The sequence below is a fragment of the Chrysochloris asiatica genome, unplaced genomic scaffold (genome assembly GCF_000296735.1).
Source record: "Chrysochloris asiatica unplaced genomic scaffold, ChrAsi1.0 scaffold00028, whole genome shotgun sequence".
Classification (NCBI taxonomy): domain Eukaryota; kingdom Metazoa; phylum Chordata; class Mammalia; order Afrosoricida; family Chrysochloridae; genus Chrysochloris; species Chrysochloris asiatica.
The window spans coordinates 16391035-16406510 of NW_006408546.1; the positions used below are offsets into that span (position 1 = coordinate 16391035).

Consider the following 15476-nt stretch of genomic DNA (forward strand, 5'->3'; position numbering starts at 1 on the left):
AAAAAAAAAAAAAAAAAGAGTTAAATGAGTTAAGAGGGAAAACTTTAAATAAAACATCTCATTAAATCTGTTATTACTCGTTATGAACATATGACCACATACAATAAAATCAGTCCAGCTTGAAATAGTTGGTGGAAGACCTTTGGAAACAGAGTATAAATGATTTTAAGCTTTCTGACCAATTAAAAGAAATTAAACACAGCATGCGAGAGAAAAATGAACTATCTAATGAAGGCATCTTTGGCTTTTTTCAGGAATAAACTGAATAATAAAAGGCTGTTGAGAGATAAGAGGCAGAAAAAGAATGAAATTGTCTCCAGCAGACAAACAGGATAACCTGAAAGTTGGAAGAAGGAAGAGTACTGCTCCTTCATTACTATGTAAATTACAATGTATACATAATAATCACTGAACACCATACTCTACAGAATCTGAAAATAGATATGACAATGTAATTTCTGCCTTTAATAATGACATCTCTACTCCATGCTACTTGAATACTTACTAATCTAAAAGAATTATCAAAGATATATTTCAAAGTGGATATATCAGGTTGTAGAATAATGCATATAGTGTCATCACTCTTTTAACAATCCAGCCAATCAACAGATAAAACAGTACAACCCAAAGCCCTCTGATCCCCAAACCATTTTTTATATATGTGTGTATAAACATGAAGGACACTCACAAGGCTTGATGAGTTTGAGTTCCTTATTTATGGTGGGGTGCAGAGAATAACTTTTTTCTTTAATCATGTTAGGCCTTGTTCCTTGTTTCAACAATCATGTTATACTTTTGCAATTGAAGAAAAGTAATAAAGAAAATGAAAATTAAAAAATGGAATTACTACTGAAATAGAAAACAGAGGCTAATTGGGCTTAAGCACAGTCATCAGAAAGAAAAATCCTAGAGTGGAAAACCAATCTGCTCTGTAAACTTTTACCCAAATCACAATAAAAAAGTTTAAAGAAAAATTAAGAAGACAAATCTAACTGCAAATATAAGAGAAAAGAGTCCTTATTTTAAGGAGAGCTGCCCAAAGAATCTTTAACAGTCATGCCAAAAAGCGAGTCTTTGATAATTTTTGACAAGATGTTCCTGAATATATTATGCCAGCAAACACTGAAAACTAACTGAATCACTTTATTTTGGATCACAAAACTATTCACTTAATTTCCTGCCAAACAAAATAAGGGAAATGCATGCTTTGTGCTTTCAGACAAAATGCCTTGTTAGGTGTCTTTTTATTTTCTTCCAGGAAATAGTACTACATTTTATCAATGTTCAGCACGTTTAAAAGGAAAGGAAAAAAGGTTTGTGAGAGAAGACTGAATGTAGTTCTAAGCAAGGATGAGATAGGAGGTAAGCTTGCACAGAAATATGTGATCCCTCACTTTTGTCTTAAATTTCACTTGCTGAAATTCAAATCTAAAATGCACTTTCTACTATATAGCATATACTGAAAAAATAAGGCAAATCTATTAAACTATTAAACGACTAGAACAAAAATCCTCAGTATTGTTACAAACAATTGCTATAATTCTATTTATCACATACATAATTCTATTTATCATATACTTGGTCAATGCTGGTGAAATTTAATGTCAATATATGATATTACTGAGTTTATCAGTGAGTAATTCAAATAACGGCATAGATGACAAATTCAAACCTTAGTAAGTACTTACTTTTACAGTTTCTTCTGTGTTAAGCTTATTTCCCTTAACCAAGACAATTTGGAAAGGGTGGTTATTTTCCCAAACATGCTGGAAAAGAATAAAATAAAGTATTTTACTGAAAGAAATTAATAGTCTAGACTAAAAATGACATTATCTTACTAGTTTTCATGCCAATCAATTAATAAAACAATGAAAACAATTCTAAATTAATAATTGAAAATCACATAATAAATTAAACATCATATCCACTGGCATTTAGTTTTCATGACAAAACATCAGCAGCATTCCACTGCTATAAAGAAATAACACTAAAATAATAAAGGATACGAATACATTTAGTATCTTAATTATAAGGGAATTGTTAAACATATAATTTATTAAGATTAAAACTATTTTATATGTTAACTTTTATAAGTAACTTTTCCAATGAATAAAAACTTGAAATTTGTTTTATATAAGTATATTACATTTTGGGAAAAGGGGTAGTTTTAATATACTTAAAAGTCTAAAAGGATTCAGTAATACAAAGAAAGGCACATTACACCAAAACCACTTCTATCACTAGGCTGACAGAATGAAACATACAAGTTGATTTACTAATTCTGAACATCTAACTTTTCTACTACTTGTTGTTAGGTGCCATTGAGTAGGTACCAGTTCATAGCGACCCTATGTACAACAAAATGAAACACTGCCCAGTTCTACACCAACTTCACAATTGGTGCTACATTTGTGCCCATCGCTGCTGTCACTGTCCCAATGCCATTTTGTTAGGGATCATCCTCCTTTTCTCCAACTCTCCATTTTACCAAACATGATATCCTTCTCCAGGGAATGGTCTCTGCTGACAATATGTCCTAGTATGAGAGACGACATCTGGCCATCTTAGCTTCCAAGGTGCACTCTGTACTTCAAGACATATTGGTTTGTTCTTTTGACAGACCATGGTACTTTTAATACATCAATTCTTCTACAGTGTCCCTATTCACTGTCCAACTTTCACATGCATATGAGGTTATTGAAAAGATCATGGCCTGAGTCAGGTGCACTTTAGTCCTTAAACTAAATCTTTGCTCTCCAACACTTTAAAGAGGTCTTGTGCAGCAGATTTGCTTAATATAATACATCATTTGATTTCTTGACTGCTGTTTCCATTGAGTGTTGATGGTGGATTCAAGCCAAATGAAGACTTTGACAACTTCAATCTTTTCTCTGTTTATATGGATGTTGTTTATTGGTCCAGTGGTGAGAATTTTTGTTTTCTTCATATTGAGATGCAACCCATCCCAAAGGCTGTGGTCTTTGCTCTTCATCAGTGAGTACTTTAAGTCTCCTTTGCTTTAAGCAAGCAAGGTTGTATCATCTGCATGTCGCAGGTTGCAAATGAGTCTTCCTCATATCCTGATGCCATGTTCTTCTTCATATAATCCAGCTTCTTGGATTATCTGTTCAGCATATAGATTGAATAAGTATGGTGAAAGAATACAACCCTGGTGCACAATTGCCGTAATTTAAAACCACTTGGTGTTCCATTTTTCTGCTCCAACAACTGTCTCTTGGTGTATGTACAGGTTCCTCATGAACACAATTAAGTGTTTCAGAATATTCATCCTCAGCAATGTTGTCCATATCCTGTAACGATCCACATAACTGAAAACCTTTGCGTAGTCAATAAAGCACAGGTAAACAACTTTATGGTATTCTTCTCTGTTTTCAGTCAAGATTCATCTGATGTCAACAGTGATATTCCTTGTTCCATGTCCTCTTCTGAATCCAACTTGAACCTCTGAAAGTTCCCTGTCAATTATGGTTGCAGCCATTTTTAAATTATCTTTAGCAAAATTTTGCTTACATGGGATATTAATGATATTATCCAATGATTTCCTCATTCCAATAGGTCACCACCTCAATTTGGAATGAGCACAAATAAGATTCTCTTCTGGTCCACTGGTCAGGTAGATGAGTGAGTACCTCCAGTGCTGCATCAGTTTGTGGAAAGATTTTAATTTGTATTCCATAAATCCCTGGAGCATAGGTCTTTAACAATTCCTTCAATGTGCATTAGACTTCTTCCTTCAGTATCACTGACTCTTCAAATGACTAAACATTAACCATCTCTTTCTGATACAGTGACTGTATTCTCACCATATTCTTTTGATGCTTTCTGCATCATTAAATATTTTGTTCATAGAATTCTTCAATATTGCAAGTCAATGCCTGAATTCTTTATTCAGTTTACTCAGCTTGAGGAATGCTGAGCATGCTCTGCCCTTTTGGTTTTCTAACTCCAAATCCCTGCACATTTTATTATAGTATTTGGCTTTATCTTCTCGAGCTGATCTTTGAAATTTCCTGTTCAGCTCTTGCACCTCTTCAATTTTTCCATTTGCTTTGGCCCCCCTGCGCTGGAGAGCAAGTTTCAGAGTCTCTTCGAACATCCATTTTGGTCATTTTTTGACAATTTCCAGTTTTCCTAGATTCTTACTTTGTACATTCCATGTTCCTATTATTAATGGATGTTTACAGTGGTTTCTCTTCATTTTGAATTGTGTCCCATCAGCAAATGAAGGAGGTCAAGAAGGTTTTAGTCCATTCACATCATCACAATCAGCTATACTTTGAGGAGGCATCACTTCCCCAGTCATATTTTTAATGACTTCCAAACCGATAGGCTCATCTTCTGGCACTATATCTGACAATATTCTGGTGCTGAACAGTGTTCCACTGTTATTCATAAGGTTTTCAGTGACTCAACTTTCAGAGGTAGTCCGTCTCTCCACTTCCTAGTCTGTCTTTGTAACCTGTCCATCGTGGGTGACCCCGCTGGTATTTAAAATACCTGTGGCATAGCTTACAGCATCACAGCAACACATAAGCCACCACAGTACAACAGACTGACAGATGACTTTAGAGTCTAATCTCTAATTTGAGGGCATTTTTGTTTCCAAAAAAATGTTAAAAAAATATATTTGGTTCACTCAATTCACAATAAAAGCTTTTAAAAAAGAAGATACACAAAAGTCAATAAGCACCTGAAAATATGTTCAATATTATGATAACTGTTAAGTACTTTCGAGTCGGTTCCAATTCACAGCAACTCTATATAGGCTTTCTGAGGGTTTCATCCAGCAACCTTGCAATTAACTGTTCAAAGTTTATTCTATAGTGCCATACCAGGACCCATCACGATTAAGGAAATGTAAGCTAAAGCCACAATGAGATACCTACATATCCATTAGAATGGCTACACTGAAAAGCAAAAAACCACTTGCCAATTGTTGGTGAAGATACTGAACAACTGGAATATAAAATGGTACAACCAATTTGGAAAATAGTTTGGCTATTTCTTACAAAGTTAGACATACACCTACCATAGGACCTAGTCATTCCAACTGTAAGTATATATCCCCACAGAAAAGAAGCCATGTGTCCAAACAGTGACTGCACCACTTACACAGTATTCACAGCAGCTTTGTAATAACCCCAAACTAAAAACAACTCATATGCTCATCAACAGAAGATTGGATACACAAATTGTGATAAATCCATACAATGGAATATTTATTAATAATAAAAATTTGATAAAACAAAGATGAATCTCAGAATTGTGCTGTGCCAAAAAAGCCAGGCAAGAAAAAGAGGACATAAGGTATGCTTTAATTTATATAAAATTTGAGAAATCACAGACTAACTAATGAATATTGACAGAAAAGGGTCAGGTTATAAAATGGAACAAAACTTTGGGGTGAAGAAAACTAATGTTATCTTGTTGTAGTGTCAAAATTGATCAAACGTTACAAGCTTTATATAGGTGTAGTGCAGTGTTCTTTGATTATATATGAATAAAGCTGTAAGAATGAGAGAAAAATATATATGGTATATTTATTTACATTTATATGACGCCTGAGTAAATGAATAGTGGCTAGAAAGGTATTTTTAAAACAAAAGGTAATGGAATTTTGGCAAATATGCATTGCTCTTAATAGATGATGAAGTGAAGAAAGAAAACAGGTGTATACAACAAGCTAACAAAATCAAATGCCTTAAGTTTGTCAAAAGTTCACTGATGAAACTTACAGAAATAATTCTTGTTTTCTTGGGTGGTAAAGGAAGAGGAAGATTAGATGAATTTCGATTTATGGCAGCCTCTATAGCAATCATTTCTTGTTCATACATCTTCTTGATCTTGCAGCATTCCACGAGTATAAAGTGGGGCAGAGTCCTGTTCATTACACAGTTCCGAATATACTACACAGTGGCATGAAAGAAAGGTATTGTTCACACTTTCAGATAAAGATTGTCAATCAAACATTTAAGTCAATAGAAGAGTAAAACTAGAATGCACATTATGTTGTTGTTGTTAAATGCTGTCGAGTTCGTTCCGACCCATAGTGACCCTGTATAGGGTTTCCAAGAAGCAGCTGGTGAGCTTGAAACCACTAACCTTGTGGCTCAAACGACTTTGCATTCCAGCGCATTAGCCCACAGTGTCACACAAGGACTCTGAACAACATTATAGTAGCTTCAAAAAGTTATCTTTGAATTATCTTTGAATCCATTTTTCCACTAACTTTTTGAAAGTCCCTTATATATTACTTCAGTTTCTCAATATCAAGAATATGAGAATCTAAAATTACAAAACCAAATAAAGACCCATTGCTATGGAGTTCATTCCAACTTAGCAACCCTCTAGGACTGAGTAGATCTGACTCATAAGGTTTCCCAGGCTGTAAATCATTACAGAAGCAGTGCCACATCTTTATCCTGAGGAGCAGCTTTTGGTGAGCAGCTGAGCATTTAACTACTGCAATACCAGGGCTCCTTACAACACATAAAACAGCTACCATAAATTGAAGGCCAGAATGCCTAAAAAAAGCAGATGTTGTTGTTGTTAAGTGCTGTCAAGTCGATTCCGACCCATAGCGACCCTGTATACGGTTTCCAAGGAGTAGCTGGTGAGCTTTATCAATATAGTACTTATGTGTTAAAAGTATATATTTGATACATATATGTTGCCTAATATCATGAGGTGGCAGACTCACACTTCCCCATGATCCCAGAAGGGATTCTAGTACCTTCACTTTACAAGGTCCTAAGGAGCTCTGGTAGCGTAGTGGTTACGATCGGGAAGCGAACCGCAAGGTCAGCAGTTTGAAACTCCCAGCTGTTCTGCAGGAGAAAGATGAGACTTTTTGCTCCTGTAAAGATTTACAGCCTTGGAAACCCTGTACAGGGTCACTATGAGTTGGAACCAACTCCATGGCAGATAACAACAACAACAACAACTGTCTTCCCAGCAAAACAACTATTGCCATTCTAGCTTTGTATGCTGTTTGTTTCCACTAAATCAGAATTACTCTCTAAAGGCATATAAAACGAGTAGATGATTACTCACATTATCAAAGATTCCTAACAAACTGAGTGGGAATCCAATGTTCTTCAGAAGAATAAATTTTCTATATAGATAGTTCTGACTCATAGCAGCCCTGCATAGGGTTTCCAAAAAGAAGCTGCTAGATTTGAACCACCCTGTAGTTACCAGTCCAGTGTTTATCCTACAGCAACATGCAGCTATTATAAATTGTGTTTATGAAGAATTCATAATGCTATAGGAAAAATTATAGCATTAGCTGAAACAGTAAAAAAGCAAAATCTATATAAAATTTTTATGCCAAATATAAATATAACTACAAAGAAAAGTGACAAAAATATGACAAAATGTTAACAATGGTTAGTTATATTGCTGTTGTTAAGTGCCGTCAAGTCGGTTCCAACCCATAGCCACCCTGTATAGTTTCCAAGGAGCAGCTGGTGAGCTTGAACCGCCGACCTTGCAGTTCAAATGGCTTTGCAGTCTGGCATATTAACCCACAGGGCCATTCTAGGACTCCAATGGTTATATGTTGTTATTGTTGTTGTTGTTAAGTGCCGTCGAGTAGGTTCCGACCCACAGCAACCCTGTACAGGGTTTCCGAGGAGCAGCTGGTGAGCTTGAACCACCGACCTTGCAGTTCAAAGGGCTTTGCAGTCTGGTGCATTAACCCACAGGACTCCTAATGGTTATAGAGGGGGCTTCAAAAAGTTTATGGAAATATGGAATGAAAAAAGATAACAAGGTCTGTGATAAGATTGTTGCTGTTGGTATTGTTAAGTGCTGCCAAGATGGTTCTAACTCACAGTGACCTTGTATAGGGATTCCAAGGAATGGCTTAGTGGGTTTGAATAGCTGACACTGTGGTTCAAACCTGCCAACTGCTCCTCAGAAACTCTATAAAGGGTTTCCATGAGTTGGAACTGACTTGACGACATTTAACAACAATAATTCTGTATAGTTGTTTGTAACTTCCAAGTGCTCCACTATATGCACACATTTTTTGATTAGAAATAAAAAATGTTACACACGCATACAAACACACACTTTCCTGGTAAACTGATAGTTGTTAATACACATACCTGGAACTGAATTAGTGGATGATCACCAAACACATACTCTACTCTTCCACTGATTTGCAAGACATAGTCATAGGGGCTAACTTCATCTTCTTTTCCATGAATAGTCAAACGTTTTTGGATTGCCAATTCATTTATTTTTATAGGATTCATATTAGGAGATACTTGAAAGCTAAACACATCCTGAAAGAGGGGGTACAAAAAAGAAACAATTAAATTTTGTATTTGTGCTCTCAAACATCTTATAATAATTATACTTGCACATACTGATTATTCTATATATTTGTACTTATTGATATCCTTTAAATTTTGTATTCCAGTAAATTTTCCTATTTTCATGTAAAATTTCTGATCATTTGCAAGTTACCTTACATTATACTGTAGTGAAATACCACTGTTGTTGTTGTTAAGTGCCATCAAGTTGGTTCCGAGTGACCCTATGTAGGGTTTCCAAGGCTGAAAGTCTTTGCAGGAACAGGAAGCCTCATCTTTCTCCCACAGAAGGGCTGGTGGACTTACGGTTCTCAGTCCAATGGCTATCCTATAGAATCACCATACTCCCACAGAGTACCATAGTTTCTACAAATAAGATTCATACTTAACTGAAATATACTATTATTTAACTATTAGGTAAGTACATCACATGTATTTCTCAGTTTACAACTTTCTAAAAGAATTTGCCAAAAAATCTATAATATCAAATTTAGTTTATTAAGAAAAGAAATGTGGGAGAAAGATGGGGCTTTCTGTTCCTGGGAAGACTTAAAAGCCTTAGAAACCTGATACAGGGTTGCTATGAGTTGGCATTTAAAGACAAGAAAAGAAATACATGATGTTTACTATACGAAGAGAGCTACACTTTTTCACTTACAGAACCATGAAACTGACAATTCTGTTTAATTTTAACATGCAAAGAAAAACACAGACATTTTAAATCAATGAAAAATAGTTATTGAAGGATAATGGATTATGAACTGGGTTGCTAACAGCAAGGTCAGCAGTTTGAATCTATCCATCGCTCTGTGGGAGAAAAACGAGGCTTTCTGTACTCCTAAAGATTTAAAGCTCAGAAACCCTACACACACAGTTGCTATGAGCTGGAACTGACTCAGCACAAAACCACCACCAACAGTAAAGACGGAACATTACTGTATCTGTTCATCAAAAAATCAAATGATACCGCTTTAAAAGATTACCTAATAATACCTGAATCCTCTTCATTTTATAGAAAAGTATGTAATTTCCAAACATATGCCCAAATATTGAAGATATGAGATGCTCACTACTCATCAAGGCAGCTAACTTCTGTTCTGGACAACTGTGATTTTTAAAAATTCTCCATACTGACCTTCAATCCACCTTGCAATATTTTCCATCAGATTAATTCAATTCACCTTTTTTTCCAACGTTGTTGTTGTTGTTGTTATGTGCCATCGAATCAGTTCTGACTCACAGCAAGTCTGGATAGAGTGAGTTTCTGAGGCGTGACGGTGAGTGTGAACCACCGACATTGTGGTTAGCAGTCCAGTGCTTATCTTATAGCACCACATCAGGGTTCCTCTTTTCCATGACGCATTTCAAAATCAAACTTTTTAAACCTAAATTTAATGTTGTTGTTATTAAGTGCTATGGAGTCAGATCTGACTCATAGCAACCCTGTAAAGGGTTTCCGAGTGAGCTTGAACCGCCAACCTTGTGATTCAAACTGACCTTCAAGTCCAGCACATTAACCCACAGCACTACACCAGGACTCCACAGTATTAATGGCTTTACAATAAGGCCTCTCCTATTCTCTTGGTTGTGGTTGTTGCTGTTATGTATCATTGAGTCAGTTCCGACTCATAGCAACCATTTTTGTTTTTAAAATTTCCGAGGAATGGCTGGCGAGTTTTAACTATCAACCTTGCGGTTTAAAATGACTTTGCGGTTCGGCGCTTACACCACAGCACCACACCAGGATAGTCAAATCAATTTCTTCTGAAACAATTAGTCTGTCTGTGATCATCATCCCTACTAATTTTCTATGCTTGAACTGTTAAGTGGACTAAGTTTGTCAGAACTCAGCTTGACTGGATTTCAAGTAACTCTCCAATTTTCCTTTCAATGAAATGACCAAATGAGAATTTTGTACAAATGAGAGCAAAAGAATGTATGTCAAAGTAGTTGTACCAGTTATTAACTGCCATTCAGCTGGCTCGTGACTCACGGTGACTTACGCATAATAGATGGAACATTTTACACCTTTCTCATGATCAGCTGCAAACTGAACAGTTTTCACTGCTGATTTTCAGAAGTAGATCGCCACTCCTTTCTTCCTAGGCCATTTTGGTCTAGAAACTCCACTGAAAGCTGTTCAGCAGCATATCAACAAGCAAGCACCCAGTGACAGTGGCTACACATGAAGCACACTGGCCAGTAATCAAACCCAGGTCTCGCACATTTAGAAAACAAGAATTCTTCCACTGAACAACCACTGCAATGCAGAGTAAATTGTCAGCTGTCCTTTATTCTGAGATGGTGTCATTTCTCCTTTTTGTGGCAGTAAAATATTTTAATTTATAAAATAGTGCTGGCAATAAATTATGGGTTTGCCTAAATAAAAAGCTGTGAACTCTATGTGATTCCCAAAATTCTTTATTAATTTTACTGGTAGTGTAGTGGTTACGAATCGGCTTGTGAACCGCAAGTTCAGCAGTTTGAAACTACCAGCTGCTCCCACGGGAGAAAGATGAAGCTTTCTGCTCCCGTAAAGATTTACAAGCTCGGAAACCTTTTTCAGGGTTGCTATGGGTCGGAACCGACTCGATGGCACTTAACAACAACAATACAATCCACATGTCTAAGAACTATTGGTTTAATCCCTGGGGAAATATTTACCCTGAAGAAGAGACCAGGGAGAAATATGATGGCTATATTTGAACTATCTATCTGCCAAGTAGATGGAAAAGAAGATTGGAAAGATATTTCTCCAAAAATAGAAAACTCTACTTAGATGGGCAAAGGCATAGAAGGGAAGTTTAAATTTAAAACATTTTCATTCGGATTTTAAATGTGTGCTTGCCTACAGTGAAAACATGCTGCTTTGAGAGAGCACTCACATAAGCACTGGATGTATTGGGGCAGAGACTCAGTAATTATACAATTATTATAGAATCTGACTAGAATTTTAAACTCCTTTCAGTTTAAATTCTATGACGGCCTGGAATTCAAAGAGTTCATGATATCTCTATCTTTCTTCTAGATTCAAAATACTTCATACAGAATGTGTTACAATACTGATTACATTAAGATTTGTGTAGTACAGATTTAACCCATCTGAAATGAAGCTCACACTGATCTACATAGGCACATTATCCGAGCCTATGTAGATAATTCAGTGGTTTCAAGCTGAATTCTAATCACCTTTTAACAGTAAATTCTTCACCTTGCAAAATTCCTTAAACAGAATTTTAAATGATTCTGACCTTTTATGGTACCCAAATCTTGTCTTATGTTGACATTTACTCTCAACCTATCTCATGATGATAAAATCAGCATACTTGATACAAAGACAGCAGTATACTCTAATATGTTTAATTGTTGTGAACGTTCATATAGGGATAAACTGCATATATATATTTTATAATGCCCAATTCTATATATGAATATTTAATTCATATCCTCACAGAATGAAATACATGAATGTATTTCAAAATACAAAACATCATTTTGATCAAACCTTTCGTTTTACAGATAAAACAGCAAGATGAGAAAAAATGTATACACAACTAAAAATACCATCGAGACCAAGAGTTGGTCAACTTTTTGTAAAGTAGCAGAGATTAGATATTCTAGGCTTTGCTAACAACATACTCCATTGCTCTGTTGCACACTTTAAATTTTTTTAATTCATTTAAAAAAACAAACTTTGAGTTTCTTGTTGTTAAATGTTGTTCTGACTTACAGCAACCCTGCATAGAGTTTCTGAGGAGCAGCTGGTGGGTTTGAACTGACAACCTTGAAGTTAGCAGTCTAGAGCTTATACTACAGCACCATACCACAACTCTTTACATGCCTTTAAAACACTAAAGACCATTCAAAAACAGTGCAGCTTGCCAAACCTGAAATATACTATCATATTACTTTTGTTGTTAACGTTCTAAATAAAACAGCTAGTGGATTTGGATCACTAACGTTGCGGTTAGTAGTCCAGTGCCATCCTACAGCACCACACCAGGCATTAAGAAATATTTGTGCAAATGATATAGTTAAATGTCACTTTACACTGCGTTATGAGTAATCCTATATCTCTATATTTAATCCCAAACATTCTTTGTACCAGTGCTTACTAGATGCGACTGAAACCGCATAACGTAGTGGTTACGAATCGGGCTGCTAACCTTAAGGATGGCAGTTCGAAACTACCAGCTGTTCCACGAGAGAAACAAGAGGCTTTCTGCTCTCATAAAGATTTGCAGCCTCGAAAACCCTGTGCAGGGTAGGGTCACTATGGGTCAGCACGGACTCCACGGTACTTAACAACAACAACAATCACAAAGCTATGTCTTAAAATAATATAACTCTACCTGACAATTTTCAAAATGAATGGCCACAATGAGCTTTCCTCCATAAAGTTTATCTTCTAAGTTTTCAAGGACAGAAGGTTCATGCTCTGGGGGATATGTCTGCTTTAGCCAGTCCATCCAAGGCAATCCTACAAGTGACTGAATCTTTTCTTCACTGAAACTGCGCATTTTTCTTCTGAATTCATTCACTTCAGGATCCTTCAAGGCATCAAATTCATGGAGACCTAAACACATTTTTTAAACATGTCATTTTGAGTAATGAGTAATAAAAGAGAATATTACACATAGTCAACAAATACAAATGTGGATGTTTGATTTTTATGAAACACACTAGATCAGGCTGAAAAAAAAAACCCATGAAATATCAAAATAATAAGTCCAGTAAAAGAATATAGCTCCTCAACAGAAGACAAACATACAATCACATTTTTACAGAATACAAACTTGCAATCTCTGAAAGGAATATTGTTTGGTTACCAATTTTATAAAGATAATCATTGAAACTCACAGTATACATTTTAAAAACCAAAAAGAAAGAATCCACAATTTTTCTTTATGAACCAAGTGAATCAAGTTTAAAATATCTGGTAAAGGTTAAGAATTTGAAACTTCAAATATCGTATCAAGAGAAACTAAGCAAGCAACTTGCTTGTTCTTGTAGTAGTCAGTAGGACTGCCATTATTGTTTTGTATTTTTCCTGTTGATCTTTCTTTCAAGAAGTATCTTCTGTTCTTCTAGCTCTCCATGCTGGTCTGCTTGTCCTTTCAAGTGGAGATTTCCCACCTCAAAGATTCTGGATGGGATTCATGTCTTATGTAATGCAGAGGCTTTGCAGCAAGTCTCCTTCCCTGGGCACGTTGTAGCCCCATTTTAGTTATTCCAATCAGTTATAGGCAGAAGACAGATTTACAAGCTTTCTATGGTGATATTTGGGTTATTCTTTTCTCTCCCCCTCAGCGTCTAGTTTATAATAGTATGCCAGGGAAACCAAGATTCAAAAGACAGCCTAACTCCCTTCTAATACTAAGACTCAGTGGGAATACACGCTCTGATTGGTGACCACGTTCATCACCAATAATGGAAGTGAGGGAAAAACAGCAATGAAGCTTCAAGTTAAGCCCTACAACATTCAATAGACTCCTGTGAACCCAGTTGGAGACCTGGTTGGCCAGCAGTGTGGCAAGGCCTGGGACTCTTGGGCCCAGAGTCAGTGACATAGCCACAGAGAACTAGAGTGGAGCGTGAAGCGTCCAGCTGATAAGAAGAGAGGGCATATGCACAAGAACACCCACACTTGCAGATAATACCCACTTGACCTGGCTTCAATAACTGGATGATCAGAGCTCAACTAGAAGAAGATGGAAGAGGGGAAAAAAAGAGTATTCTGATACAATTTGATGAATTTGACCTACACCTATGGATGCAGTAGCTCAAAAGAGGGAACAAATCTTTAACAGTGAGGATCACTCCCACCCCATCCACACACAGAGTAGACAGGGACGGGAACTTGGACAGCTACCCAAAATGGGGGAGGGGGGCGGCTACAAAGGCAAGAAGCTCTGGTAGTACAGTGATTACAAATCGGGCTGCTAACCTCAAGGTCAGCAGTTGGAAATCATCAGTAGTTCTACGGGAGAAAGATGAGACTTTCTGCTCCCATAAAGAATGACAGCCTTGGAAACCCTGTGCAGGGTCACTATGAGTTGGAACCAACTCCTTGGTACTTACCAACAACAACAAAGGCAAGAAGTGACTGGTCTACAAGCTTTCAAGAGGGAGCATAGATCCAAATGGCGTGGAGGAAGGTAGAATCTCCACTGAGTAGTATCTAATCTATCTGGCAGGGCTGATGAAAGGAGATGCGGATAGGTCTCTTGTGATACAATAGTGAATATTTGTTATCAGGACTGATTATGAAGGTTGGAAATGCAAAGGTAGACTTTTGTAGCAAAAGGAGAGGAGAGATTGACTTTGCAGTCCAGGAGCGGAGGTCCCTGGGACCATCAAGGGAGAAGAGCAGAGAGCAGGACCCTACCCAGAGAAGCACTGACACCAGAGATGGAGGCAGAGATGATGACCTGGAGAGATGGAGCGGCTGGGGACTTTAGACCCAGAGTGAGAGGGGCTTGCAGGGTATACCCTTTGGTTGGTTGATGATGCATGGAGGGGACTGTAACCATGGCAATAAAACGATATATGATAGGATGAATGTAAAGCTAATGTTTTCCCATGTTAACTATCACATAATTCACAATAAAACATTAAAAAATAAATAAACAAAATAAGTTGATTGGGAAAAAAAAAAAAAAAGATGATGACATGTGCCCATTCCAAAGAGAGGTGAGCCAACAGAGTGAAGAAATCTTGGGAAAAAAAAAAAAAAAAGATCAAGGTACAACATCTTTCAGGAAAAGGTATGTATAGCTTGGTCAGGGCAGTTACTTCATTAAAGGTTCTGTTGCTTTCTTGAGAGAGGAGGCAGCAAACTAGTTCCTGAAGTTAAAATGAAGTAATTGTTTATTGTCTGCTCAGGAGGCATGACCTCACCAAGTGCTGGTGGTAATCATCATATACAAATCAGCAGTTGCAAAAATGACTTGTTAGGTGTATTTTGAGTCAATCTCTCTCTCTCTCTCTCTCTCTTTTTTTTAAAGATATAAAAGGATTCAACAAGCAAGCAGAGGAAAAGTGGGGGAAGAAAGATGCCAAGACATATGGAGATATCCAAGGAACCTGGAAGTAGAAGCTGAACAGACATGGATGTTTCTGCAGAGCCTATAC

At 36.7% G+C, this 15476-nt stretch overlaps 1 protein-coding gene across 1 annotated transcript in view; it reads right to left on the bottom strand.

The window, feature by feature from the left end:
• PIK3CB (phosphatidylinositol-4,5-bisphosphate 3-kinase, catalytic subunit beta) overlaps positions 1-15476 on the bottom strand; it is a 120987-nt gene that overhangs the window by 82559 nt on the left and 22952 nt on the right. The window contains exons 2-6 of the mRNA XM_006846651.1: positions 12977-13034; positions 12695-12918; positions 8133-8312; positions 5757-5927; positions 1689-1766 (exon numbers count right to left, since the gene is read on the bottom strand). Of these exons, the coding sequence (XP_006846714.1) occupies positions 1689-1766; positions 5757-5927; positions 8133-8312; positions 12695-12918; positions 12977-13034 (711 nt within the window). The remainder of the gene's footprint in view (positions 1-1688; positions 1767-5756; positions 5928-8132; positions 8313-12694; positions 12919-12976; positions 13035-15476) is intronic.